The sequence below is a fragment of the Aphidius gifuensis genome, linkage group LG2 (assembly GCF_014905175.1).
Source record: "Aphidius gifuensis isolate YNYX2018 linkage group LG2, ASM1490517v1, whole genome shotgun sequence".
NCBI lineage: Eukaryota > Metazoa > Arthropoda > Insecta > Hymenoptera > Braconidae > Aphidius > Aphidius gifuensis.
In genome coordinates this window covers 3,540,604-3,567,221 of record NC_057789.1, presented here as the reverse complement: position 1 = coordinate 3,567,221, position 26,618 = coordinate 3,540,604, and the positions used below count along the sequence as shown (strand labels likewise).

At 22.4% G+C, this 26,618-nt stretch overlaps 1 protein-coding gene across 4 annotated transcripts in view; it reads right to left on the bottom strand.

Annotated features, from left to right (window-relative positions):
• The window catches only part of LOC122848391 (broad-complex core protein isoforms 1/2/3/4/5-like), a 40,310-nt gene that overhangs the window by 11,157 nt on the left and 2,535 nt on the right, over positions 1-26,618 (bottom strand). The window contains exons 2-8 of one of the 4 annotated variants that reach the window (XM_044146447.1): positions 25,670-25,860; positions 23,729-23,923; positions 23,414-23,665; positions 22,816-22,912; positions 22,641-22,706; positions 6,381-6,553; positions 2,687-2,906 (exon numbers count right to left, since the gene is read on the bottom strand). In XM_044146447.1, the coding sequence (XP_044002382.1) occupies positions 2,687-2,906; positions 6,381-6,553; positions 22,641-22,706; positions 22,816-22,912; positions 23,414-23,665; positions 23,729-23,923; positions 25,670-25,860 (1,194 nt within the window). Of the gene's footprint in view, positions 1-2,686; positions 2,907-6,380; positions 6,554-16,497; positions 20,835-22,640; positions 22,707-22,776; positions 22,913-23,413; positions 23,666-23,728; positions 23,924-25,669; positions 25,861-26,618 lie in introns of those variants that run through there. The other 3 variants (XM_044146446.1, XM_044146445.1, XM_044146444.1) reach the window with 3 other exon arrangements.

Genomic DNA, 26,618 nt, shown 5'->3' with positions numbered 1-26,618 from the left:
TAATACATATCTTGTTAATTATTGATTTAAAATATATACTTTGTGATTTTATAGTTTGATCATATGATAATGTATAAAAATAAAAAGAAGTTATTTTAATAATATAAACAGTATAACGTAAAAGTTAAGTGGAGATAAAGTAATCTTTCAAAAAAAACCATATCCTAAATTTAAACGTTGATATTTTTATTTTTTTTTGTTTAAATGATAAATGCATAATAAATGTGACAATAAATTGTAATTTATCGTTGCGTATATAATAATAAGGCCATTATTTTGAGCAATTGTTTGGAAACTTATATTGGAAATAGGACAAATTTATTTTTAAAAAAATGGAAAGAAGAATGAAGTGTTGTGTCGTGGCGCCAAGAAACGAGACTATGTGCCTCCCAGTGTTTCTTAATAGAAACTAGACACTGAAATTACACTCGCATACTAAACAGTAAAAAAAAAAAAGATGACAATGTTAATTAAAAATAATAAATTATTTACATTGGAAAAAAAAAATTAATTAACGAATAACATAAATAAAAAGAAAATTAAATTCGAAAAAAAAAAAAACGATAAATTGAATTTTCTTTCTCCATTTCAAATTGATTTTGTATAAATGTGGTGAAAACGAGAAATGGTCATAATACTCAATATTCACAAACTCGAAACTCGACTATAAAAAACGAAAAAAAAAAACCTAAATTTGCAACAATAAATTGAATTATTCCATAAACTAACAATAAAATTTCTTCGACTGTTGAATAAAATTTAAGTAAGCTGAAATAATTTTCTACTTGAACAATAAAATTTTTCTTTTTTTGTTTTTTTTTTTTTTCCATTCTTTGTTTCATTTTTACGAGATCACTTTCTTTTTTATTTTTTGACTAGAAGGGATCTTGAAAGTAATGCAAGTCGTTTCATTAAATTTTATGATTAAAAACGATAGAAACAGATAGTAAAAGTTTTTTATTTCTAGTAATTTTCTACGCTAAATAAAGTTTACTTTATTTATCAAATTAAATGACAAATATACGTCTGTTAAACGTGACAATAAAATATATATTTTTTTTATTTTAATTTTTTTATTTGTTTAAATTTAAAGCTGAAAAAAAGGTAATGGATAATCAATCGCAGCAAGAGTTTTTCATCATGTATGGTATTTTCGATTTAGTTGGCATTGAAAAAAACAAATAATAGAAAAAAAAAAATAAATAAAAATAAATGATGGAAAATAAAACGAATTGAAGCAACAATTGCGGTAATAAAAATCGATGTTTTCGGTATTACTGAGACAGTCATGATTCGAATACGAAATTTAGCAACCATATTGCTATATAAGAAAAATAAAAATAAAAATTGAAACTATTGAAAAAAAAAAATAAATAAAAATAGCATATTCTTTTTATTTATTTATTTATTTATTTATTCATTTAAAAAAAATATAAAAACTTTGCAATTTTTATTTTAAACTCATTAATTATTTAAATTATTAAATTTTTTTATTATTTTTCTTTCGAAACTAATTATTTATTATTTTTTAAATATTTAATTTATTCAAGAGAGCAAAAGAAATCAATACAAGATATAGAAAAAAGTCTGGCAAAGTTTTATCAAAATTTAAAAAAAACATTGTCGATTTTTTATTGTTTAAATTGAAAAGTTTATATTTTATTTTTTGTTTGACTATTAAATAACAATAAATGATTATTTTTCATGATTTTAACCTTTATAAAAAAACATTAATAATTTATTTTCTTTTTTTTTTATATAAATTTTATTTAGCATATGAAGATTTCGAGTCAGACTTTATTTGTTTGAATATTTTTGTACAAGTTATAAAATAAAAAAATAAAATGAATGTAAATAATAATCAATAGTCACCTAACGACACTGTGTGCGTATTTTCTTTTATATTTTTTTGTCATAATAATATTTTTTTACGATCCATTATAAGAGCTTCGAAAAAGCATCTCAAAAGAATGAAAAACGTCAAAAAGGTATTTTTATATATACGAAAATAAAAAAAAAAATTTAGCATGTATAAAAAGAAAATATATATATGTATAAATAAATAATAATAAAAAAAGTCTGTAATAGGATAATGTTTCTTTGAAGATAAAATCTTTTTTAACAGCCATTGTTGTGTTGATAAAATAAAACCACAAAATCAAATACAAAGTAAAAATATTCATAGAAAAAAAAATTAAATAAATCAAATAACAATTAATTAATTAAATTATCTTTAACAATAAAAAAATGAACTTAGTTTTTTAAATTAAAAAAATAAATTTACAAAAAAGATTAAAACAAATTGAACAAATAAAAATTGTTTTTTATTTTAATTTGTTTACTTTGATAAAGCAAAATTTAAGAAATTATTTCAAGTCACAAAATGCAATTATACCCTGAGGAAAGAGTCAAATAAAAAGTATTTTTTTTTTACGTATTTCAAGACCTCACGAGTCTTGTTTGTATTTAAACCCTCCCGGGTACTGTCAGAAAAAAAATTACAAAAATTGTCTCTATTTCACGAACAAAACATTAAAAAAAAGAAAAAAAAAATTTCAAATAAATAAATGTATTCATTTGTCATTGAAGAATATTTTCCAATAAATATATTTCTGTATTTGACAGATGTCATTTAATTTTATTTTTTGATGCTATTGAATTTTATATATTTTAAATTTAAACTTACATATGATTGCTTGAACTTTGGCACGATCAAGTGCTGGTTTGACAGGTCTTTCAGTTGCTGTACCAGCACGACTCCATCGTTGACCTGTTACAGAACATGTTGCAAGCTCTGTTGGACTAAATAGTATTGCTGCAAGGCCACGAGTTAATTTACGATAGTCACTCCATTTTACTGCTCTCAGTTGTTCCTCACATACTTGTATACCTTCACCCAAATGTACCTGTTAAATAAAAAAAATAATTTATATTTAATTTTCATTCAAAAATCCTATAAACTCCATTATTTATTATTTTTTAATTTAGGTATTATTTGTATGAAAATATTACAAAAGCTCAACTTGCTATTGGATAATAAATTAATAGACAAAACTATCATATGTTGTGTAATATTTTTTCATTTTTTTGTCACATTATTTACGGGATTGTTCAGATGTTTTATCGACCTCTACTTGTTCAGTCAACATTTTTAGAAATTTCTACGTGTGTTTTTGAACATATTCATTAATCAATGGATACCGAGTGCCAAAAAAATATTCTCTCGTCCAAATGACTACGTGTTACACATTAAAACAAAAAAAAAAAAACAGAAAAAATATATATATTCTTCTAGTTTTTGTATCTAAATTTTTTCCAACACACAAAACATGTTGTCTACTTTATTGCACCATTGTTTTGTCACTTCAATTCAGTTGTTCTTTTTTTTTAATTTTGCTCCACTTTTAAAAACTAACGGGAGCTTTATTTATTACAAACACACACAAAAAAAAAAAAACTTTACAACGTTTAGATTCAGTTGATAGTTGTGTTTTGAGATTGACTCGTTTTCAGTTATTTTTTTTGTTTTTTTTTTACGTGTTATTGTTATATTTTGAATCGACTTATTAACTAATTATAAATTTTGAGAACAATTAGATTTATCATTAAGCTTTTGGTCTATTCCTTTTGTTGAATAATATATAAATGGAAAGGATTGATAAAGAGAGAGAAAGAGAGAGAATTGCTTGAGAAAGTAGATAATCAATAACAGTCGGAGTTTAGCAGTTTGAGTTCGGTGTGATTGTCAGGGTTGTTTGGCAATTGGCTTAATAGAGAGACAAGATAATCGTTCATTAACCTCGTGGTGTAATTAATAAACCCAACTGAAACACGACAATGACATTTGCACTGACCTCAGTAAGGTAACTTCTCCATAAACCCCATTATATATATCATGATTTTCAATCTTGACAATTTACTTGATTAATATACCTTCCAAATAACAAAAAATAATTCATCAATCAATCTCAATTTTTATCATAAAATTTCAACTCTTTTTATTATTTATTTTGATTTTTTTTTTCGAAGGAAGTTTAATATTTAGAAAATATCAAATAATGATTGACATTGATTAATATATTTTGGAAAATTGAAAAATTAATAATAAATATATAATTTAAAAATAGGAAATTGAATTTTTTATTTATTTATTTTCTTTATTTAATAATGTTATTTTTAAATATTAATTAAAAATTTTCTATTCAGTATTTTTTAATGAAAAAAGAGTAGCTATATGTAAATAAGCTAAAAACATTTTTGAGTATATATTTTTTTTTATGCACATTTGTAAATGAACAATTTCGTTGATAGAAAAAATTTATATATTTTTAAAATTTTTATGACTTTTTATGTTACTGAGAAAAATATGTATGATTTTTTTTTTTTTAAGCAAATAAAATTGAGGAAAGCCTAGTAGTAATACGTCAAAAAATATTAAAACCAAAAATATCATTTTTATCCTGGCATTAACAAAACACCCACGAGAATTTTTCATATAACCTTTTATTTTTTATTTTTTTTTTGAATCCTATTTTTATTAAAAGCCATGTTTGACACTTGAACTAATAAAAAATAAAAAACTTAAAAAACAGTAAAACACCGACGTAAAAACTGGTAAAAAAAAAATATTTCTAATTTATTTTTATTTTATATGTTATCTATTTATTTTTGATATAATATAAAATAACATTTTGAATAAAAACAAAGTCACCTGTCACTACGACCATTGACAGTAAAAAAAAAAAAATTAATAAAAATTGTTTGATTTATATCTTGACTTGATAAGCCTTGTCAAACAAATAAACCCCGGTTTATCGACCTTAATATCTTGTATCCAATTACGACGGAAATGGAAATTGCAAAAACTGATGTAAAAAAAAAACTAACGATTTTTCTATGAAATGTGTGGGAACATCCGGTGATGTCAAATGACAAAAAAAGCAAATAAAAATAATAAATAAAAGGAAAAAAAAAATTATAGTTAAAGACCTTACAAATATAATAAATATTTTTTTTTAAATAAAATACTTGAATTTGTGTGAAATGTATGATGATTGTAATTTGTAAAAAAATAAAAGATGAAAAAATAAATAAATAGATAAATAAAATCTCAAGAGTGCGAAGATAAATAATATTGGAAAAATAAAACATATTGAATCGTGTCTCTCGACGGGAAAAATTTTTTATTTTATTTTTTTATTTTATCAAACGATAATGATCCTCTGGGGTTCGATTCAACGCATTCACTAACACTTCTACTGCACGCAAACAAATTTATATCAATTTTTATTTTATTCAACATTTTTTTATCTATTTTTATCTGTTTCTAGTTTCTTATAATTTTCTTTTCATTTTTTTTTCTTTCATTTTTTCACCCCAATGATTTTCCATGCGGACTTCTGAATGTGAAGGTGTTTTTTATAAACAAAATTTTATAATTATATATTTTTTTTTTTGGGGGTGGACAAGATTGAGATGCTTGATTGTATCATATCAGTTCACGAAAATAAGAGTAATTTTAAATCAAGTTTGATTATATTTTTCCACTTCGAAGAAAAAAAAAAACTTGTTACTGATATGAAATTTTTTAGCTTCAAATAAATAAATATTCAACTAATAAAGTAATGAGAATAATAATGTTATCATTTTAAAAAAAAGATAATATACTTTGAAACAAAAATAATAAATTATATTTTAAATGAAACTTGAATTTTTTTTTAACGAAATTTTATATAAGTTTTTTTTTTTTTATTAACTTGAAATATTTCATATACTGTTTTTTTTTCCTAACTTTTGATATATTTTCATAAAATTATATAACATAAAAGTAATATTTAAAAAGAATATTATAAAAATAAATTATAAAATTTAAAATTTAATAACAATCAACAATAATAAGCTAAAAAAATTAAATTAAAAAATTAATTATGTAAAAATGATAAATTAATTATTTTCAAAATTGAACTAATGCAATTTTTACATGATCTAGAATAATTAAAATCTATGAGTAAGACAACTTTTGTATAATTTTATTTTCCAGATATTTTATCAAGTAAATTGCTAAATAAAAAGCTCACTTATTGTTTTTGTTATTCAATAACTTTTTTGTTAATTATACAAGGAAAATAAAAAAAATGAATGTCTGACACAGCTTGACCTGTTCTACTGAAACATGTAGCTGCTAATTATTCATAAATATAAAAACTTTGTCTAGCAAATTTTCAACAAATAAAATTTTAAATTTAAGCTCGTCATTGACATGTAAAAACTGCTTCAATTTTATCGTACAAATAATAATCAAACATAATTTATATAAAATAGTAAGTTGGATAAACTAAATGAAATAAATGTTAATTTTTAATTAAAATAAATAAACTTACAATTCCTTCAGATGATGAATCTTCAAAACCACGAAAAGCTGGCATTGATGGTGGTGTTGTGCTCATGTCAAGTGGTCCTGAAATCCATTCATTGTTTGAGGGTGAACCACCATGTCCAAGATGTCTAACACCCTTGTTACCAAGACGTGGCCTTCCACGTCTAACTCTTCGTCCTTTTAAATTATCAAAGTTAAAAAAAATTAACCAATATTTAACCAACATAATATTATACAAATAATTTTTTTTTTTTCTCATCGATTTACAATTGGCAATTTATTGTAACAATCAATTTTTATCAGTCATATTCCTTTCTTATTTTTTTTAAATAATAATAAAGAAAAAAAATTTATATAAATATAAAATATATATTACCAGCTATTATTTTACTTTCGTCACCTGGAGAAAAAAAAAATTGTCTCGAGAGAGTTGTGAGTCATTATTAATGGTCCATTTCACGACAGACTACCTGATTAATTATTGATGGTTGAAAAAAAAAAATAAACATGTCTGGATGTCGCAAAGAAAATAAATAAATAAAAACAATAAAAGTATTTTAATATATGTAATTTATTTTATTTTGTTATTTATTTTTATTTTTTTTGTCCATCAATTGCTGAAAGTTTTTATTTTACTTTTTTTTTTTTTAAAGGACGGTTTGAGAATGGAGAAAGAGTATTTGAATATTGAAAATTTTGTAAATTGTTGAGGACAATACAGCTGGAAAGTGGAAAAGTTGACTGAATTTTTAACCGAGTTTTATTATGAAAAAATACTTGAGTTAAATTCTTGGATATTGTACACATGGTGGGCCTTGAGTTTTAATTAATTTTTAAGATGTGGATGATCTCAAAGTTTTGTTTAAATAATTTTTTTTTTTTTAGCTATTGAATGTTAATATGTTACTTGAAATTTAAACTGAAAAATTATAGAAATACATTGTATTTCTAATGTGTTTCTAATGCAAGATATATAACTTCTCTCATCGTCTCAAAATTCAGTTGTAAATTGATTAAATTGAAAAAAAAATAAATAAATGATTTATTAGTTACTTTCAATATTACTGGTATAGTTTTATAAATTTTATGTTTTTCTATATTTAGGAAAACTTTTTATATTATTTATTTTTTTTTTGGCAGTTTTTAGGGTGACCTGAAAACTGTTAAATTGATATTTCGATTTGTTTTATTTCAATTATTATTCTGACCCTAGTTTCAAGTTTGACCAAGTCGAATCATTAAAAAAAAATAAATACATGTCAAAAATGGTAAAATCCAAAAGAAAAAAAAATTCTATTCTCTTGAAACTTTGACAGCTGTGCTTTTTTTTTTTCTATTAACAGAGGATTTGTTTTTTGTTGATCCAAGATATGGCTAAATCTCTTTTTTTATTTTTTTTTTGCCTTTTTTATTTGTCTGGATATAATACTTGAATTATTTTACAACTGAAATCAAAAAATAAAAAGAAAATATAACAATATAATTATAATTTAAAAGAACAAAAAGTTTGAAATTGTTCCAGAAGTCTAAAAACCTCGTTAAAAAAGTTTTATTTTATTTATTTTATTTTTTTCAATTCAAGAAAATTAAAAGGCTATCAATTATTTTTAATAACTCAACTTTTTTAAATCAACCAATGATAATATAATAATATAAGTTTGTTTTGGAAATTTATAAAAAAAAAAAAGATATTTACAGTAATTTTTTGATATGGAAAATCGGATAGCCATTATTACTACATAGAAATTCTCTATAATTTTAACAAGCTTAAATCTTGTTATCAAAAATAATAATAAATCAAAAAATAGATAAATAAATTTTACAATCTTCTCGAAATAGTTGAAAGTATAAAAAATAAAATAAAAGTATTGAACAAATAAATAATTCAAAGAGAGCAAATAAAAAAAAAAAAAACCAACAATAAAAATGAATGAAATATAGAAATAAAGCTTAACAATTCTTTGAAGACATGTATAGTTAGTCATGACTTCCGTTTAAATTCAAAAAATAAGCCTGAAGCAAAAAGGAAAAAAACAAAATAATAAAATTCTGCATAAAAATATAGATACTGAGAAAAATGATTGTGAAAAATTTTTCTACATATCAAAGACATCCTGCCTCCAGGTATCGATAAAAAAAAAAAAAAACTATATATAGTAAAATATCAAAAGTATCAGGACAAATATATACAATGCTCATTTTTTTTACAAATAAATCTAAAAAAAAATTTAGATAAATAAATAAAATAAATACTGTAAATATTCAATTTTTAATTAATTTTTTTGTTCATTTCAATAATAACCATCAATGTTGAAAAGCTCAAGAATAATTTTTTTATTTTCAAATTGTATACTACAGTAGAACCTACGACTCTGCCTCTGTCGAAAAAAAATCACGACGACAAGATATATTTTTTTTTAAATACGTAGTAATAATTTTATGAATCATAAAAAAAAAAAAAAAAACTGGAGCAACATAGGCCATAGCTAGTGTTGGATATCTTTTATAAAAAAATAATAAAGATAATAATAATAGTAATAGTACAAGGAAGATGGTAAAAGTCCCGAGGACATTTGCACAATGCCAACGAAATATTTGTTGTCGTCTTGGTAATCCCAAATGGTCAACGACCAAGAGACCCTGGGGTATATACTCACATTACATGTTATATACCCCACAAAATCCATGGCTTTTGTGATATGACTTCCAACATCTCAAGAACGTTATAACAATTTTTTATCATTTTTATTATTATTATTATCATAAATAAATAAATTTAAAAATAATTGAAACAAGTATTGTCAATTTTTAATTTTTAACTAGGAATAATAATAATTGTTTTTTTTTTAAATAACAAAAAGAGCTTTTTTTCGTTTTGGTTGAATTAATTGTTGAATTATATTTTATTTATTTTCAAGCTAATTCAAGTAACACTATTGATCTGATTTTTGGCACAAGTGTATTTTACTTTGCATAATGTTATAATTCGTCTTGCAATACACTTGACGTTATCCACATGTCCCTGATGAAAAGCCCACACAATTTTCCCACTATAATACACTCGTGATTTCGACCTGCCCCCACTTGAATTTATCTCGCCAAGGTGATCCTCAACAAGTCAATTTATTTGATTTTCTCCTTGTACAAATAAAATTTAAAAAAACTTCATTTCTCATAATTTATAAATTAAAAAAAAAAGTAGAAAATTCAACAAATTGAAAACTAGGATAAAGTTTTTATAAAGTAAAATATAGATTTAGATTTTATTTATTTTTTTATTTAATTAATAAAATATGTAAAAAGATCTGATAAAGTTTTTTTAAAAATTAAATTAAATTAATAAGTTTCTTTTACAAATAAATATATAACTAGAAAAAAAATATTTAAGGAGCATCTGATTTTTATTTTTATTTTGTTGAGTATCTCAATGATAATGGCTGAGATAAAGTGATGTTTTCATGATAAAAAGAAAATTTAAAGTCATGGTGATAAACATGACAAGATCAAAAAATTGACAAAAGAAAAAAAAAATAAAAACTTCAGTACACTTTTGAACAACTTTTCTCATTATCCTTGAGTTATTTTAAAAGCCTTGTCCAGATGCATTAAAGTAGTTTCAAATTGTCCCATGTCCCATAAAAAATACCTCCATAAAAATAAAAAAATATATAAAAAACACCATCAGATGAACAAAAAGAAATTCTTTTTTAAAAATAAATATAAATTTGTATTTTTGTTGAAGAAAAAAAAAAAAAGAAATAACGCTTTATTCAAAATTAGAATAAAAATAATGAACAAACAAGATAAACAGTATATGAAAAAGAAGAAAAAAAAATCGAGAAAGCCTATATTCTTGTCATAAAAAATTCAAAAACTAAAAAGGTACTTTTAACATGAATTATTATTGTGCCACATTAAACACATAACTCAACTGTGTAAATGTCATCAACAATTTATTAATACATACAAGCAGAAACTTTAATTAACATTAAAAAAAAAATGTTAATGATTTTCTCTAGTACGGAAAATAAACTACATTTTTTCTCATTTTCAAGAGGAAATGATGGAATAAATGGCAAAAAAAAAATTGAAAGAAAAATAAATTTGTGATCTCAATATCTTCTAATAGCCTTCTTGAGAGTTAAGTGTGAAAATAAATGGACCATTTGTCTGTTGGCATATATCGACAAGAATAGCCTCGTTGAGTCAAAAAAATAACAAACACAAAGAACAATAAAAAAAAAATATGATTAATGTTTTAAAAATGTCTGGTAAATTAATTCATACATGAGAAAAATAGTATGTTTATTATCAAAAAAGGAATGTGAATTTAAAAATAAATATACAATAAAATAAATAAAATAAATAAAATTCCAGAACAAGTTGAGATTAATACGATCTAGTTAAAGTACGTGATTAATTAAATTTACAAAAAAAAAAAAAAAACAATAATGATAATAGCTCTGGACATAATGGAGCTAAGATAATTAAATTTTCAATCTCGATTCTCGTGCTTTAATTAAAATTTTTATTTCATTTATTCGTGATGAAAATTTACTTGTTAATTAATAAAAATTATAAATTTCAATTGATAGATTAATGCATTGTAAAATGTTTTTTTATTATTTTATATTTTTTTCGAGTAAGTATAAAAATGGATAAAATCTTTGATGGAAATTTATTTACCCAGGAGAATAATAATCTTTGCGATATTACCAATATTTCGGTTTGGTTGTATTGTTCATGATAAACCCCGGATAAAAAAAAAAAAATGATAACAATGAAATATGAAAAAAAAAATTTTGTGTCCCCGGAAAAACTTGTTAAATACGGATTTAGAAATAAATAAATAAAAATTGATTTAATGATAATAAAAAAAAAATAAAAATCACGTCAAATTGTCAATGAAATAATGAAATAATTTAATCTATATTTTTTTCTAAATTTTTCATTTACTGTGGTGGCAACAATAAAAATACTTTATTCATCGGAATATTTAAATTCGTCAATAATAATTTTTTATCGATATTTATTCATCAATTTATGTAAAAAAAAATTTCTTCAAATAATATTTTTATTTCTCAATGAATTTTCTTGTCTCAACAACACCTGTTGTATGATTTTCATTTAAATTTTTACGATAACCAAACACGTTGAAAAAAAACAAACATAAAGAAAAAAAAAAATTAATTTTTTTTTGCTGTATATACCGAGTGCCAAATGTGAACGATTTTTTTCTAGGGCTCATCTGGTATACAAAAAAATGTTGAAAAAAAAAAAATGTACATTAATGGATAGGCTCGTTAAAATTGGTTTAACGTTGGCGATAAAAACAAAGAGCCAATGTAAGCCAAGCAAACAAAAAAAAAATGAAAATAAAAATATAAAAAAAATAAAATACACAGTAATAAAAAATAAATGAAAGTAATTCAAACGAATAAGTTGATTGATGAGCGAAAAACATGAGAAATCAGAGTGATTTTCATATATTTTTTTCCTTTTTATTTTTATCATAACGGGATGATGGAGTTGTAGAAAAAAAACTAAAAAAAAAAAGGCAATGAAAATGTGAAATATAAAGATAAAAAATTGATATCAATTTATAAAATTTAAAATAAACGGTTACTGATTCTACTGCGTGGACAGGGTTATTACGGTCAAAGGTAAATGAAAGAAAATAAAGAAAAAAAATAGAAAAAAAATATTTATAGAAATATGGAAAATAAATATAAAAATAAATGGCTGAATTTAAACCAAGGTTGTTGCCAATATCAAACACCCAATATCCAATATTTTCTTGCATAATTCAACCACCTTTTCTAGGCCCATCAAATCACCTCCCCAACTTTCATATTCCATCGAAAAAAAAAAAAAAAAAAATTCCAACTTCATACGAGTTTCATTCACGACCATTTGCAATTCAAAAATTTTTTTTTCATAAACAGCAGCTTATTGCAAGTCATGCTCATTAACTCTGCTTATTTTTTTTTCGAAATGAAAATTGATGTTTTTTTTTTTTTCTAATTAAAATTCTAATTTCTAAAATATTATTGTAAATTATAATATATAGAATATAAACAGTGCTATTTCTAATTTCATGCAGAAAAAAAATTAATTGTCATAGATAAAATAATAAAAGATAGAAAGAAAGAGATATAATTATTATTTTTTTTTTTTGTTAATTAAATATGTTTAAATAATTTCAAAGACACATTGTATATTGTTTTTTTTTTTTTTTTTTTTTTATAGCGGACAAAAAGGTGTTTTGTTTATTATTTTATAAAATGTATTAAGCTATATTAAACAAGAACATAAAATAGAAATATCGCTATTACGTTTACGATTATTCGATTGACCACATGCCATTTATTATCAACTATTTTATTTTTTATATTTTCTTGCCTGAGACTTTATCATCGTCATTATTGATAGCAAAATTTCGAAAAATTAGTTTTCTTTTTTTTTGGTAATTTAAATTAATAATTGACAATTAAAAAATGTTTTTTAATTATCAATTTATTTAGGAATTTTTTCATCTGATTTTAACCATAACATTTGATGATTTTTTTATGTTTATTTTTTTCGTTTTGTATTTTTTTTTTTATGAAACTATAGTAATGTGGCGATAAAACGTCGATTAAACACACTTGATTACAGATTTATTATGCGCCTAATAAAATAAAACGTGACACAAATTAATTTTATCATTTTTTTTTGTTTCTTTTTTTCATCAATGCTGGTTTGTTGTAATAATTTTTCTTTATAAATATTTGCTTCAAGCAAATATATTGCTAGTTTGTTTTTACTTTTTTTTTTTTTACTGTTTTTTTTTTTTTTTGATAATTATATTTTTTATATCACCACTTCATTTGAATATGTGAATGTAATTAAGTTAAATAATACTCGTGAATCTCTGCTTTTCATTTGTGAATTTATTAAAATTATTAAATAATAAAATATATTTTCTGTCATTATGAGTAAATTAAAAGGCATATTTATCAATTATAAATAACAAAAAAAAATGGGTTAAATTATTTTGATTATTATGTCTGTTTTGAGCAATTAATTATGATTTGTTGTTGTTGATTTATTTTTTTTTTTTCCTATTCTCGTAATATTTTTCACAAATTAATGCAGAGAGTTTGTTTTTCATTATTTTTTTTTTTCGAAAAAATCCAATGGCAATTTAAATAATACAATTTTACATGACAGATTAATTCTCAAGTAAATAAGAATACAAATTGACGTTTACAATTAATTAGGAATAAATGTAGTATTTTTTTTTTTTTTTTTTTTTTCTTTTTAAAGATTTTTTGAATTTTTATTTTTTTTTGCTATAGTCACCTATAAAACTTATTTTTTTTTTTTGTTTTTTACTTATTTAGTTATTTTTCTTTTTCACGAAGTGTAAAATACATTTTATACTGAATAATTAATTAATTAAGTTTTTTTTTGTTTTTTAAATTTTTAATCAAAGCTGGACAATGGAATTATTTGTATTCCAAAGAAAGAGGTGCAAATGAAATTTTTTATTGCACTGATTTTGTATTTTTTCATATTTTTTTTTTTTAAATTTATTATTTTTTTTTGAGTCGGTATTTTTAATTTTGATGTGTAGCTCATTCTGTTCAGATAATTCGACGTTAAACCAAAATAAAAAAATTTTTGATTATTAATAAAAACGAAAGCTAAAATGATAAACAATTTTCAAAAATTCCCAAACAAATTGCTTTTTTTTTTTACAACTAATTTTTTTATTTTGCTTTATTTTTTTTTCGATCATTTTTTTCTTTATTTTTTTATTCGTGGCACCCGTAATATCACAATTTTAATCCGAAACCGCCTTTTTGTCTTTTATTCAATTTTTTAAGTCTAAATTTAATTTTTAATTAATTTTAATTTATTAGTTTAATTTTTTTTTATAACTTTTATTTATTAACAAACGAATAAACTTTTTGCCCCGAAAAAAATACGATTTGTCTCATCATATATGACTTTTTTTTTTTTTTTTTATTTTTTATATCATTTTCTATTTGAAAAATTAAAATATTCAAAATCTACACAGTCTTCTTACATTTTTTAAAATTATTTTTACTTTTTATTCCGAAAATTTTTTAATTTCGAACATCATTCCCAAACATTTAGGTTCAAATTGTCAGATTATCTGGCCAGAAATTACCCAGCTCATTACACAAACATTCGTCAAACTCTTTCACTATTTTTTTTTTTTAATTATTTATATCATTTTTAATAAAATTTTATTATTATTTATTTTTATTTTCAATGAAAAATACGACACATGAACCTCTTTCATATCCATTATTAAAATTCAGTCATTCTGGATTATTTAAAACTTACTCAACTAATTAGTACGTTAATTTTTTTTTTTTTTTTATTTATAATATTCGAGACTACTGAGATTATTTTTTTACTCATTTTTTTATTTTTTATATTTTTGAATCCCAATATTCACTTACACGTTAATTACTTCAGTATGCCATGATTGAATAAATATTTTTTTAATTTTTTCTGCGACTTTTTAAGTATAGCGTGACTAACACGAAGCGAAAAGAAATTTTTTAAAATTTTCTTTTTTTTTTTTTTAATTAATTTTAATGAGTGCCTTTATTGATTTTTAATTTTTTTTTTTTTTTATATTTCATTTTCTTCCAAAAGTAGTTTTTATTTTTTGTTTTTATTTACAAGTTTAGAATTTTTATCTATTTTAAAATTTTTTTTTAATGAAATTTCCAAACATTTTTTGTGGCGTTTTTTCTTCTTCATTGAAGAGATTTTCTTTTTACTAAAACTATTGAGACACTATTTTTTTTTTTTTTCCATTTTCTTAATAATTAAAAAAATTCGATAAAATCAATTTCGAAATACTTTATGTTTTTTAAACTAAAAAAAAAAATTATTCGAAATTCAATTTTTTTTTTTCATTTTAATAAATTGAATTTTTCTTTATTTTAATTGGTGGAAAAATTAGGTCTAAACTTACAAAATATTTTTTTTTATCTTTTAATTATCTTATCCGGACTGAGCACACTTCCTCGAAATACTGATGAAGAAATGCGACAAGTTATATTAATAATAAAAATTAACATTAAAAAAAAAACATTGAAAAATACTTTTAATACAAACGACGCTTTTCTGTAAGCTCACAAAAAAAAAAGATAAAAATGACTAGATGATTTTCAATTCTATTGTTGAATAGAACAAGACAAAAAAATTGCTCAATTATTTTTGTTTTTTTCCAGCAAAAAATCAAAAACAATTGAAATAATAATTAACATTGAAAAATTGATTATTAAAATATATGACAAGAGGAATTTTTCCATTTTCCGTCTCAATGTCCGAATAAGTTTACAATCAAATTACACATATTATTAATAGTTGTATAAAAAAAGTGTTTTTCGTTCATTATTATTACTTTTTTTTTCTTTTTTTTTTAGTATCCTTATTTTTTCCACTAAGTATACGCAGTTTTTTTTTTTCCTTTTTTTTTTATCTTTTTCATATTTTTTTTTTTCCTCATTTAATATCTAAAGTTAGAGTCGAACAGGACACTAGGGTGCAAATACAAGAATAACATTTTAAACCCAAATAATAAATTTTTACTTTTTATAAATAAAAAAAAAATATACTTTACTTTAATTAATTTTAATTTTTTTTGTGTCTATTCTTGAACTATTTTTGTCTTTTTATTTCAACGTAAAAAAAAAAAAAAAAATAGCACATAAAAATTAAAACAAAAAAAATAAAAAACAAAAAGTATCAAGTATATTTAATTATTGTTATTTATAAAAAGTAAATGCATAATACAAATACAAGAATAATTTACATATATACAGAAAAAAAAAAACAAATATTCTGCATAGTATAAAAAAAAAGAAAAAAAATTGATTTTAAAATTCACATTGATATTAAATTTTATAAAAATAAATAAAAACAATAAAAATTAATTAGCTTTCTTGTTATTAAAAATTTATAAACAATACAAAAAAAATTTGTTTTTTCATTAATAAATTAATGAAAATCTATCTATCTTGCTGCGCGTGATTCGCCGAATAATTTTATTTCGTTATCTCAACATTGTTATTTTAGTTTAAGCTTTTCAAATCTTTTTTTTTTTTTTTGTTTTATCATAATTTTGTGCCTCATTGTTTAAATTTCATAATCAGACAAATGTTTTATCTTGTGTAATTGTTGGATGCAATAAAAAATCATCGCGGCAAATAAAAAAATAATATTTAAATTCACTTGTTACTAATAACAATTGTTTTTTGTTTATCTATTAATTACATTATTATTATTTTTTTCTATTTTCATTATGGTAATTTGTTTAATGCCCAGCGAAGTTATTCAGCCTGTCACTTGAAAATTATTATTTAATAAACTATTATTTTAATTGTTTTTCATTTTAATTGTTTTAACGTATAACTTGATATTTGCATTATTCAATTACGTTACATAATGTATCTGTAAAAACTATTTTATCATTGAAATTAATATTGCTAAATAAAAACTCGGACGGTTGGATCGAAATGTTGAATACGTTTTTTACAAAAACATACTTGCTGTTGTCACTTTATTATTATTTTTATTTCATTCATAAAATTCATAAAACTCTTCTTATAATTAATTATATTTCTGTGTTTTTAGTCTGTAAATAATCAGTGTATATATCGGTATGAAAAAATATTGAATCACAATTATTGGATCAACGTGGCACGGCCAGCGTCAATTAGGTTTCAACAATTTATTTATTTGTTTTTTGTTTATTAAAAACCATTTAATAGGCCTTTTCAGTCTGTTTATTAAATCTATTGTTTTTATCTATTGCATTATGTGGTTAATTATTTTTTATTTTAGTTAATTTACTTTATCAAGTAACATTGTCAATTAAAATTAAAAAATATATTAATTGTTAGAAAAAAAAAAAAAAAATTTGTAAAACTTTTTATATAGACTATTTCAAATAAAAACAATAAACATGTTTTTAATATTAATAAACATGTTATTTATTATTGATGATAAAATTATTTTGTAAAAATATACTTGACATTTATCTTGATAAAATAAAATCAATTTAGCTAAAATTTATATATTATTTTGTCAATTGAGGTGATCCATAACGTCCGAGGTTTTATTTTTTTTAAATTGTTTGTTTTTTTTATTATTTTTGCGGTTGAACCACTTAACTGCTTGGCAAATGTATAACAATATTTATAATATGATATGCAACATTTATAATCTAATTCCCCTATTCCGGTACTAAGTTGTTCACTTTAAGCTGGGCATTTCCCTTTGAAAATTAAATTTAAACAATAAAGTCAAAAATAAACATGAAAAAAAAAATTTGATGTACATTTCTTTTAACAGTTTTGCTATTTTAACTATTTCTTTTTTTTTAATTATTATTATTATTTAATTAATAATGGTTTCATATTTAAATGAACAAACGTAATCTTAGTTATGTAAGTAACAGATAATAAAAAAACTTGGCAATTCGCAGTTGTTGCGATTTTTTTTAAACGGTTTTTTTTTTTTTTTTTTTTACATTTTTTTTTTATTTTTACTATTTCCAGTTCTATTGTTAAACATTTTGTCTTGGTTTTATTTATTTTCTATCTTGTAAATCTATTATTAATAATATATAGTTGTCATCTGTTATTTTTTTTTTTTATTTTTTTTCTTTAAAAGATTTGATTGTATGTGAGGTAAAGGAGCCTGTTTAAATATGATTTATTTGAGCTTTAAAAATATAAAATTAAAAAAAAAAATTGATCACTTTTTTTCAATGCATTAGCATTAAATATATATATATATTTTTTTTAATAATTTTTTTTTTTTTCAAAGCTCAAATATTATGGAACTATTGTCATCTGTAAAATATAATATAAAAAATCCTGAGTTGTACTGTGTGGTACTATGGCTATGGAATTGCATTGGCAGCGAATCAGTGTTAAATATTTTTAATTAAACTTCATTTTGTTATTAAATAGAAATTAAATTTCTTAGAAAAAATTTAAATATTTGTTGATGATATTGTTTAATTAGCAACTAAAAAATAATTGAAGAAATAATATAAAAATAATTATCAAAGATTCGCAAACCACCTTATCATTATACTGTTTAATTAAATTTTTTTGTTTTTTTTTTAATTAAATTTGCTGCATGTCTGCAATCACTGTTTAATAATAAATATTATAACTCTGTTGAGCTGTACGATTGGCTGCATATTGCAATTGTTGTGCATGGTGAAAAATATATATATTAATCACTGATTTTTCATTTTCTATTACTCCTCTGTTTTTTTTTTATTTATCTCACTCAATTAATTATTTTTCAATTTGTTTTTTTTTAAATTTATTTACTATTTGCTTGTTATTTTATTTTCTGTTTTATGGCTAATTGTTTATGGATTCATTACCATTGCACATCACGCTGCAATAATTTATTAAAGTAAATATAATTCTCTGTAAGAATATAATATTGTTGTAAATATCTGTAGTCTGTGTAACACTGTATAGCATCAAATGAAACAACAAGTTTTTTTTTTTTTTTTTTTTCTATTTCCATACTTATTTTCGTTTTTTTTTTTTCGTTTTTTTTTTCATTTTTTTTTCCTGCATTCTGTGCTTAATTATTTTAAATATTATTTTACTGTTTTTTTTTTTATTTTTTATATTTATTTATTTATTGTTAATATGTATTTTAATTATTATTTTCAGTTCATCTGACTTTAGTGGAAATACTATCAGTACGTGGTGGGATGGCTGCTCCACCAACGGCAATTAGTCTTTTTTTTTTTTTTTTCTATTTTCCTTCTCTTTTTTTCACCTCTCACAAGGGACAATGATTAGTTTCTAAAATGTTTTTTATTTTTAAAACAATTAATTTACAATAATTTTAAAAATAAATATCCAGCTTGAATTTTGTTGAAAAAAAATAATAATAATTGTCACATAATTTAAGCTGGATATTGATTAATAAATATTGCTAAGAAAAAAAAAATTAAATTATCATAATTTCCCTGAATATAATTTTGGTATCTTAAAGTCCCTTGTTTCTTATTAATATTTTGTTTTTCCATCATTTCTCTGATTTCTTTTCTCAAAAAAAATTTTAAAAAAATTAAAAAAAAAAATTCTCACTCGGTTCCCGACCGTTTAATTATTTTCCCCGTCTTAATACACAGTTTGTTTGTTTGTTTTGTTTTTTTTTTTTTAATCAGCCTTATCACTTAGCATTTAATACTAAAAAACCTACAAAAGTCATCGATCAAAAATATCAAAGTTACGTTTCCTATTGAATCACAAGTCGTTCACTTAATAAAAAAAAAAAAAAACTAAAAAAATAATAAACAATTTAAAGATAATCAAAAAAAAAAAAAAAAACATTTACAATAAATTAAATTCAACAAAAAAAATTATTTTAAACTTAAAAACCAGCTAATTATATGTATCATTTATCTAAGCCCCTCATAATAACGATAAATATCACAAATTATATACTGGTCAATTTGCTGCCGAATGAAAAAACATAATTTTTCTTTTCTTAAAATTAAAATAAAGCCATTGATAATAATAATTGTCAAAGTAATTTTTTAAAAGAGCACAATGTCCCCACACAAGTTGCAGTTGAATAAAATAAATAACAGTAAATAATTTAAATAAAATATATATATAAAAAAAAGAAAAAAAAATATATCCAACATGTTTTTTTAAAAATAATAATAATAATAAATTAATTGATTAAAATGTCGCATTAAATTGAACCATATTTCCAAAATTTTTAGATTCTGGTAATTGCACAACTTCAACTGGATAAGAATTATCACCAATATGTGCATGATAAGCACGTAACTTATCATCATTACTTGTATCTGATTCTGGACTTGATTGATTTTGTAATTGTAATGATGGTGATGGTGATGAATTATTAATAACAATACAATTATTAGTATCAATTAAATTTGTATTTAATAAATTTGTTGTTGTTGATGTTGTTGTATCAGTTGTTAATAATGTATCTAATCCATTTTGTATATTTGATGATGGTGTTGTTGATGATGATGATGGTGATGATGATGATAAATTATTTTGTGATGTACCAATTGATGTTATTGTTGTTGAACATAATGTATTATTAATTGTTGTTGATGATGATGATGTTGTTGTTGTTGTTAATGATGAACCAGTTTGTACTTTAATTTGATGTTGATATATTTCCTCTTGCAATTGACGATCCGCTGGATTAACATCATGAAAACTTACTAGATGACGTTTGAGGTAGAGCTTCGTCTTGAATGATTTGCTACATATAGGACATGTGACACTCTGAGGGTTGTGGATGAGGCGCATGTGCTGTCGTAGATTCGACAAGTTACTGTACATGCGGTTGCACACTAGACAGGGACGTGGGTCCAGCGAGTGCAGTTTACGCAGGTCAGCTGCAACACACACACATACTTGCTCTAACCGGAATGATTTTTTTTTTTTTTAATTTTATTTTTTAAATAAGCAACCCACAAGGATATTAGCAAACGTGTTACCACAGAAAAAAAAAAAAAAAAAAAAATATTTTATATATATTTAAATTATTATTAGACAAATACGAATGGTTTTAATTATCACATGAATTTAATGAATTTATTATGATTTATTATTATTAATTGTTTTTTTATTAATTTCATTTGGACTTTTCTTTTTTTTTTTTTTTCTCTTTTAAATTTATTTTTATTTTTACAATCCACCACAGGACAGCAACAACCAGCGAGACAAAAACACACCCTATTAGCAATTAATTTACCCTCAATTAATTTATGATTATTTGTTTTTTTTTTTTTCCAATGCCTGATTCAGCTACTGTTTTTTTTATTTTTATTTTTTTTTATCAAAATATATTTGCAATTTATTTATTTAATTTTATTTAATGGTTATTTGAGTATTATTTAAATGCAAATATACTTGATAATAAAAAGTTGCTGAATCAATTGGCGGTTTTTTAAAGAATATATTAAAAAAAAAAAAAAAAAAAAGTAAATTAAATTTTATTTGCTGCCTGGACGGTACAAGTTTTAATTGTGGTATTTAAAAATTTTAGAATAATTGTGTTTAACATTCAGAGACCATAGAAAATTGATTTTAAAAATAATTTCAACAAATAGATAAAATGCAAAAGGTCTCGTTGATGTTTATTTAAGTTAAAAAATTTTGAATAAACTCAAAGAGCAATAATAGCGCTCAAAATGAATTTTAAAAAAATTTAAAGGCCATATGAAATATTTAATCTTTTATATTAATATCATAATAACTTTTTCTTTCTTTTTTTTTTTCAATCACAAATAGTGGCTTATTAGTAGACAAATAATGAAGCAGATGATGAGTAAAAATTTTGATGATATTTGTGCAGCATTGTGAAGGGGGGTAAGGGAGGATTTAAATTTAAAAAAAAAAACAAATTAATGTGAATTAAAACTGACAACAAAGCATGAATTAATATGATTAAATAAAAAATCGACAAAAAAGCGGTATAATTTTTTAGGTGTAAATTTGTGGGATATCTATGTACACGTAAGGGCAGCAGACTGTTATTAAACATAAAAAATACTTTTGGATAATGGTATTAATAAAAAAAAAAACTAGGAAAATTAAATTACATGAAAAACCAAGGTTTTTCTTTTTTTTTTTTCATCTATAACTTTCATACAAATACAGCTGATTTGCTGCCAAACTGCACTCATTGGACTTGAAAATTTGATAATGAATTTTTCATTCAATTTTTCTTCATCTTGAATTAATTAAATTTATCATAAAAAAAAATTAAAAATAAAATATATCTCTTTCTTTCTTTCTATTTAATAATTATTAAAATAAAGTTTGTTTATTTTACAAAAAAAAATATATAAATAATTTATTAAATTTTCCTACCTCCTAACAAGACCTACCAATTGCTACATTCGAGCATACCATTTCAAACCGTAATCCCATATTAAAATGTCCTTGATTTACTTTCACACACATTATTCTCGCACACACTTGATTTATAATTTAAAAAAAAAATATAATTTTTGTTTTTTTTATCTCTTTCTTTCTTTTATTATTATTTATATTTTTTTTCTATATTAAAATTTTTTTTTATCGGGCAATTGTGATATAATGGCTAGGTTGTTGCTGTTTGTAATGGTGCTCGCACTACCAGTAAACAAAATTATTGATTTGAATTTTTTAAATAATAATTTAAATATATGACTCACCTTGTTCTTGGCTTGGTTCAGTATTGCCATGTGATGGTCCAGGTATTCCACCTTCAACTGCACTGCCTAAAATGAAAATTATTTAGTATTTTTTAACTAATGAATTTATAAATTATTATGCAAATGTTTTTGTTACTTTGATAGGACGATTGATAAGCTGGAAGAACCTCCATACCTCCATCCAAACTCAAAAATCCTCGAGCAATTGGATTTAATTCTTGCTTTGGAGAATAATCTTCATCACTTCCATACTCAGGTAGCTCAACTTTTGGCTGTAATAAACAAATTATTATTATTCTAAACAATAAAAACATTATCAATCTCAATTTATTATTATTTTTTATTTAATAATTGAACTATCATCATTTTATTTAACAGCAAAAAAATATTAATACTCGAAATGATTACAAAAATGTTACTAATTAAATCAAATTTTATCATTGATCAATTGAGATATAAAAATACAATTAATGCTAATAAAATTAGCATGATTTTTTACTAGAATTTTGAAGCAGTCCTTAAAAAAATACAACAAAAATAATTTGCAATAAATTAATTTGACGTTTATCAAATTTTAAATTGCATAAACATAAAATATCCAATCAAAAGATGAAATACAATTAAGAAAAAAATTTTTTCAGTAAGTATAAATAAACTGTTAACATAACTAGTAGAGAATCTGTTTATGAATCAAAAAAAAAATGGCAAAAAAATTAATTAAACACAGACACACACACACTTTAAATAGGAGAGAAAAAAAAAGGCTAAATTACCTCAACAATGTCGACATCCTTGTAATCAAGCTGTACTTGCGGCTCAGTTACAAGACGATTACGTGGTGTATTTGTTGTAGATGGTACTGTTACTGGTACTGGACTAGAATTTTTAGGTGAATCACTTTTTTTACACAGCCTTTTCAATGGTGGTGGACTTGATGATGCTGGTGGACTTTTACTACGTTCATCATCAAATGTCGGTGATAAACCACGTCCATTTGGAGGATGAATATTGTTTGTTTTTACATTCTAAAAAAAAAACAATTAATATTAATATAACAATTTTAAAAAATTAATTAATTATAATATTACCTTTTCATTGTTTTGTTGATTATTTTGTGAATCCGTTAATCCACGAATTTGTAATGATTCAGCAGTACGTAAAAATATTGATAATTCAGCTTGTGATATATTGACTTCACCTGCATACATGAATTCTAGCAATGACTGAAGATGTTCAAATTCAACATCACGCATAAATATTATCGGATGTTTACATGGATTTGTCTGTAATAAAAGAAACATAAATTTTAGATAATTCATAATTACATTTTTTTATATTAATAAAATCAAATGTTTTATTTTTTAAATTGATAAAAGCCAAATAATAATTATCATATTGATAAAAGTGAGATGATAAGTATTGGATATTAAATTTTTGCATTTATTTAAACAAAAAAAACCATGAAATTATTATTATAATTTATTTTATTCATTAAAAATTGTATTTAATGATTAAAAATAATTATACTTTTGAATTAATATAATCTATTCATTTAAAAATATATATATTAAATAGTTAAACTATTTATATCCAATAAAAATAATATTATATAGTTGATGGTATATGTGGTGTTATTACACAAACGCAAACTGGATTTATCTATAAAAAGAGCATGAACACTGCTGTCTAGTTTACCCGGTAGTCATTACATAACCATGTGGCTATGGTGGCAATCTTATAATCTTGCAAAAAAAAAAAAAATAAATTAAAGAAATAGAAATAATAATAATCAACACAAGTCTGAAGTACATCTTTTAAAAAAAAAAAAAAAACAGCAACATCTTCAAACTCGTCGTTGCTCGTCGTTATCAAGCGCTTCAATCAGACCCCATTTGAATTGGAATATATTTAAAAAAATAATAATAAATAAAAATTATTACAAAACAGAATTTTAAATAAAAAAAAAAAAAAAAATATTCCATTTATTTTTTATCTTTTTCCCCAGCCTAAATATCTGTATCGAAACAAAAAAATAAAAATTATCATAGTCGGAAATTTTTTTTCATAATTAACATTAATTTTTTGTAACAATTAAATTTCTATTAGATAAAAAAAAAAAAAAACAACATCATCAGATAAAATAACAACATATCAAAATAATAATCAATAAATAATATTTAAAAAAAAAAAACTACTGAATAACATAAAAATAAAAAAAAAATATCATTTCGAGGTCAACTTCAACAAATGCATATTACGTGTGCACGTCAGCATACATGTTCAATTCTATTTATTCTGTAATACACAATGTATGTATGGTAGTTACAAGAATATAAAAAAAAAAAAATCTCATTTCTATTATCTACCATAAAGTAATAATAACAATGCTAAAAACATACATTATCCAACCACAAAGAAATAAAATAAAAAAATAAATAAAAAAAAAACTACATGAGTATATTTTTAAAAAATATGAAATATAATGAGTCAATGTATGAGCTATCTTTTTCGCATCATCTTCATCATCATCATCAGTAGTAGTTGAATAATAATAACAACAATAATAATATATAATAAAAAAAAAAAAAAGGACAGAACGATAAAGAGTGCAAAATAGAGAAAAAAAAAAAAAAAAAAAAAAAAGTGCCCATGGATATGTCGGCAATGCAAAATAAAACGATTGAAGGGGAAATCGCGTTTGTTGGTAGGAGATAGGTGGGTGGGTGGGTGGCTAGGTGGGTGGTGTGTTCACAAATTTATGTGAGTTAAAAAGAGAGGCAATATGCATTGAGGGTAGGTCGAGAGGGTTAAAGAGTAAGGGGGTTAAAAATGGAGCGCAATAGTGGGAGGTAAATTACCTCAGGGCCAAGGGGGTAGAGGAGGAGGTTGGTGGATATTTTTTTTTTTTTTTTTTGCACAAGTAGAGGGGAATAATAATGGGAGGTGGTATACCTAGTTTGTTGAATTAAAAAAAGGAAAAAATCATCTATAGAAAAATAAAATGATATGATAAAAATGTAATTTCTAACCTTGAACAACTCCTTGAAGTATGGGCTACAGGCCGAAAGTACGACCTTGTGTGCCTGAAGTCTTCTTCCATCACAGGCAAATGTAACATCCACAAAATCCTCGTCATCTCGTAATGCCTCAAACTGACTTGTTATATTTGCTTGAAAGTTGTTCCAACGCAAGCAAAATTGCTGCTGGCTATCCGTCATTTCTTAACCGACGGCAAAATATTGAATGTGTTTTTTAAATAAATTTTTATTATTTTTTTTTTTCAATTTTTATTATCTTGAAATTTTTTTATTTTTATGGTTTTGTGATAAAGTATCAATATTTGATGACACTCTCTATTATTATTGTTATTGAAAAAAAAAAAAAAAAAAAGAATTTTGATAACAAAATAGAAAATAATAATAAAAAAACAAAAAAATGTAAAACTTTTTTCAACACTTGTAATTTATTTATTTTTTTTTTTACTTTTTTATGTTTCTTGTGTTAAAATTTTTTTTGAATTAATAATTTTGAGGGGGAAAAATGCAGACCAACCCCAAATGGAACCCCACCGGCCCCACGCACGTTGACTCGTCGTTTTATCGATTTTATTTTTGTCCAATGAGAGATGGTAAAACGAAAAAAAAAAAAAAAAAAAAAAATGTAAAAAAAAAAATGTTAAATCACATGCACTTGATTTGATACACTTGGCTTTTTTTTTTTTTTAATATTTATATTTTATTTATGAAATATTGTTGTAATATTAATTTTGACAGTTGACTTTTCTTTGGAAAATTCACACACAAGACACTCGTGGGGGGTGGGGTATTATTTTGTTATTTATTTTTTATCTTTTTTTTTTGGTTGAAGGTTTTTCTTTTTTTTTTTTTTTTTCGCGAGACAAAACGACGTTTAACCTGCGATCAACATCGTTTTTATTATGTATTTTTTGGGTATTTTAAACGACATTTCTTTGTTTGT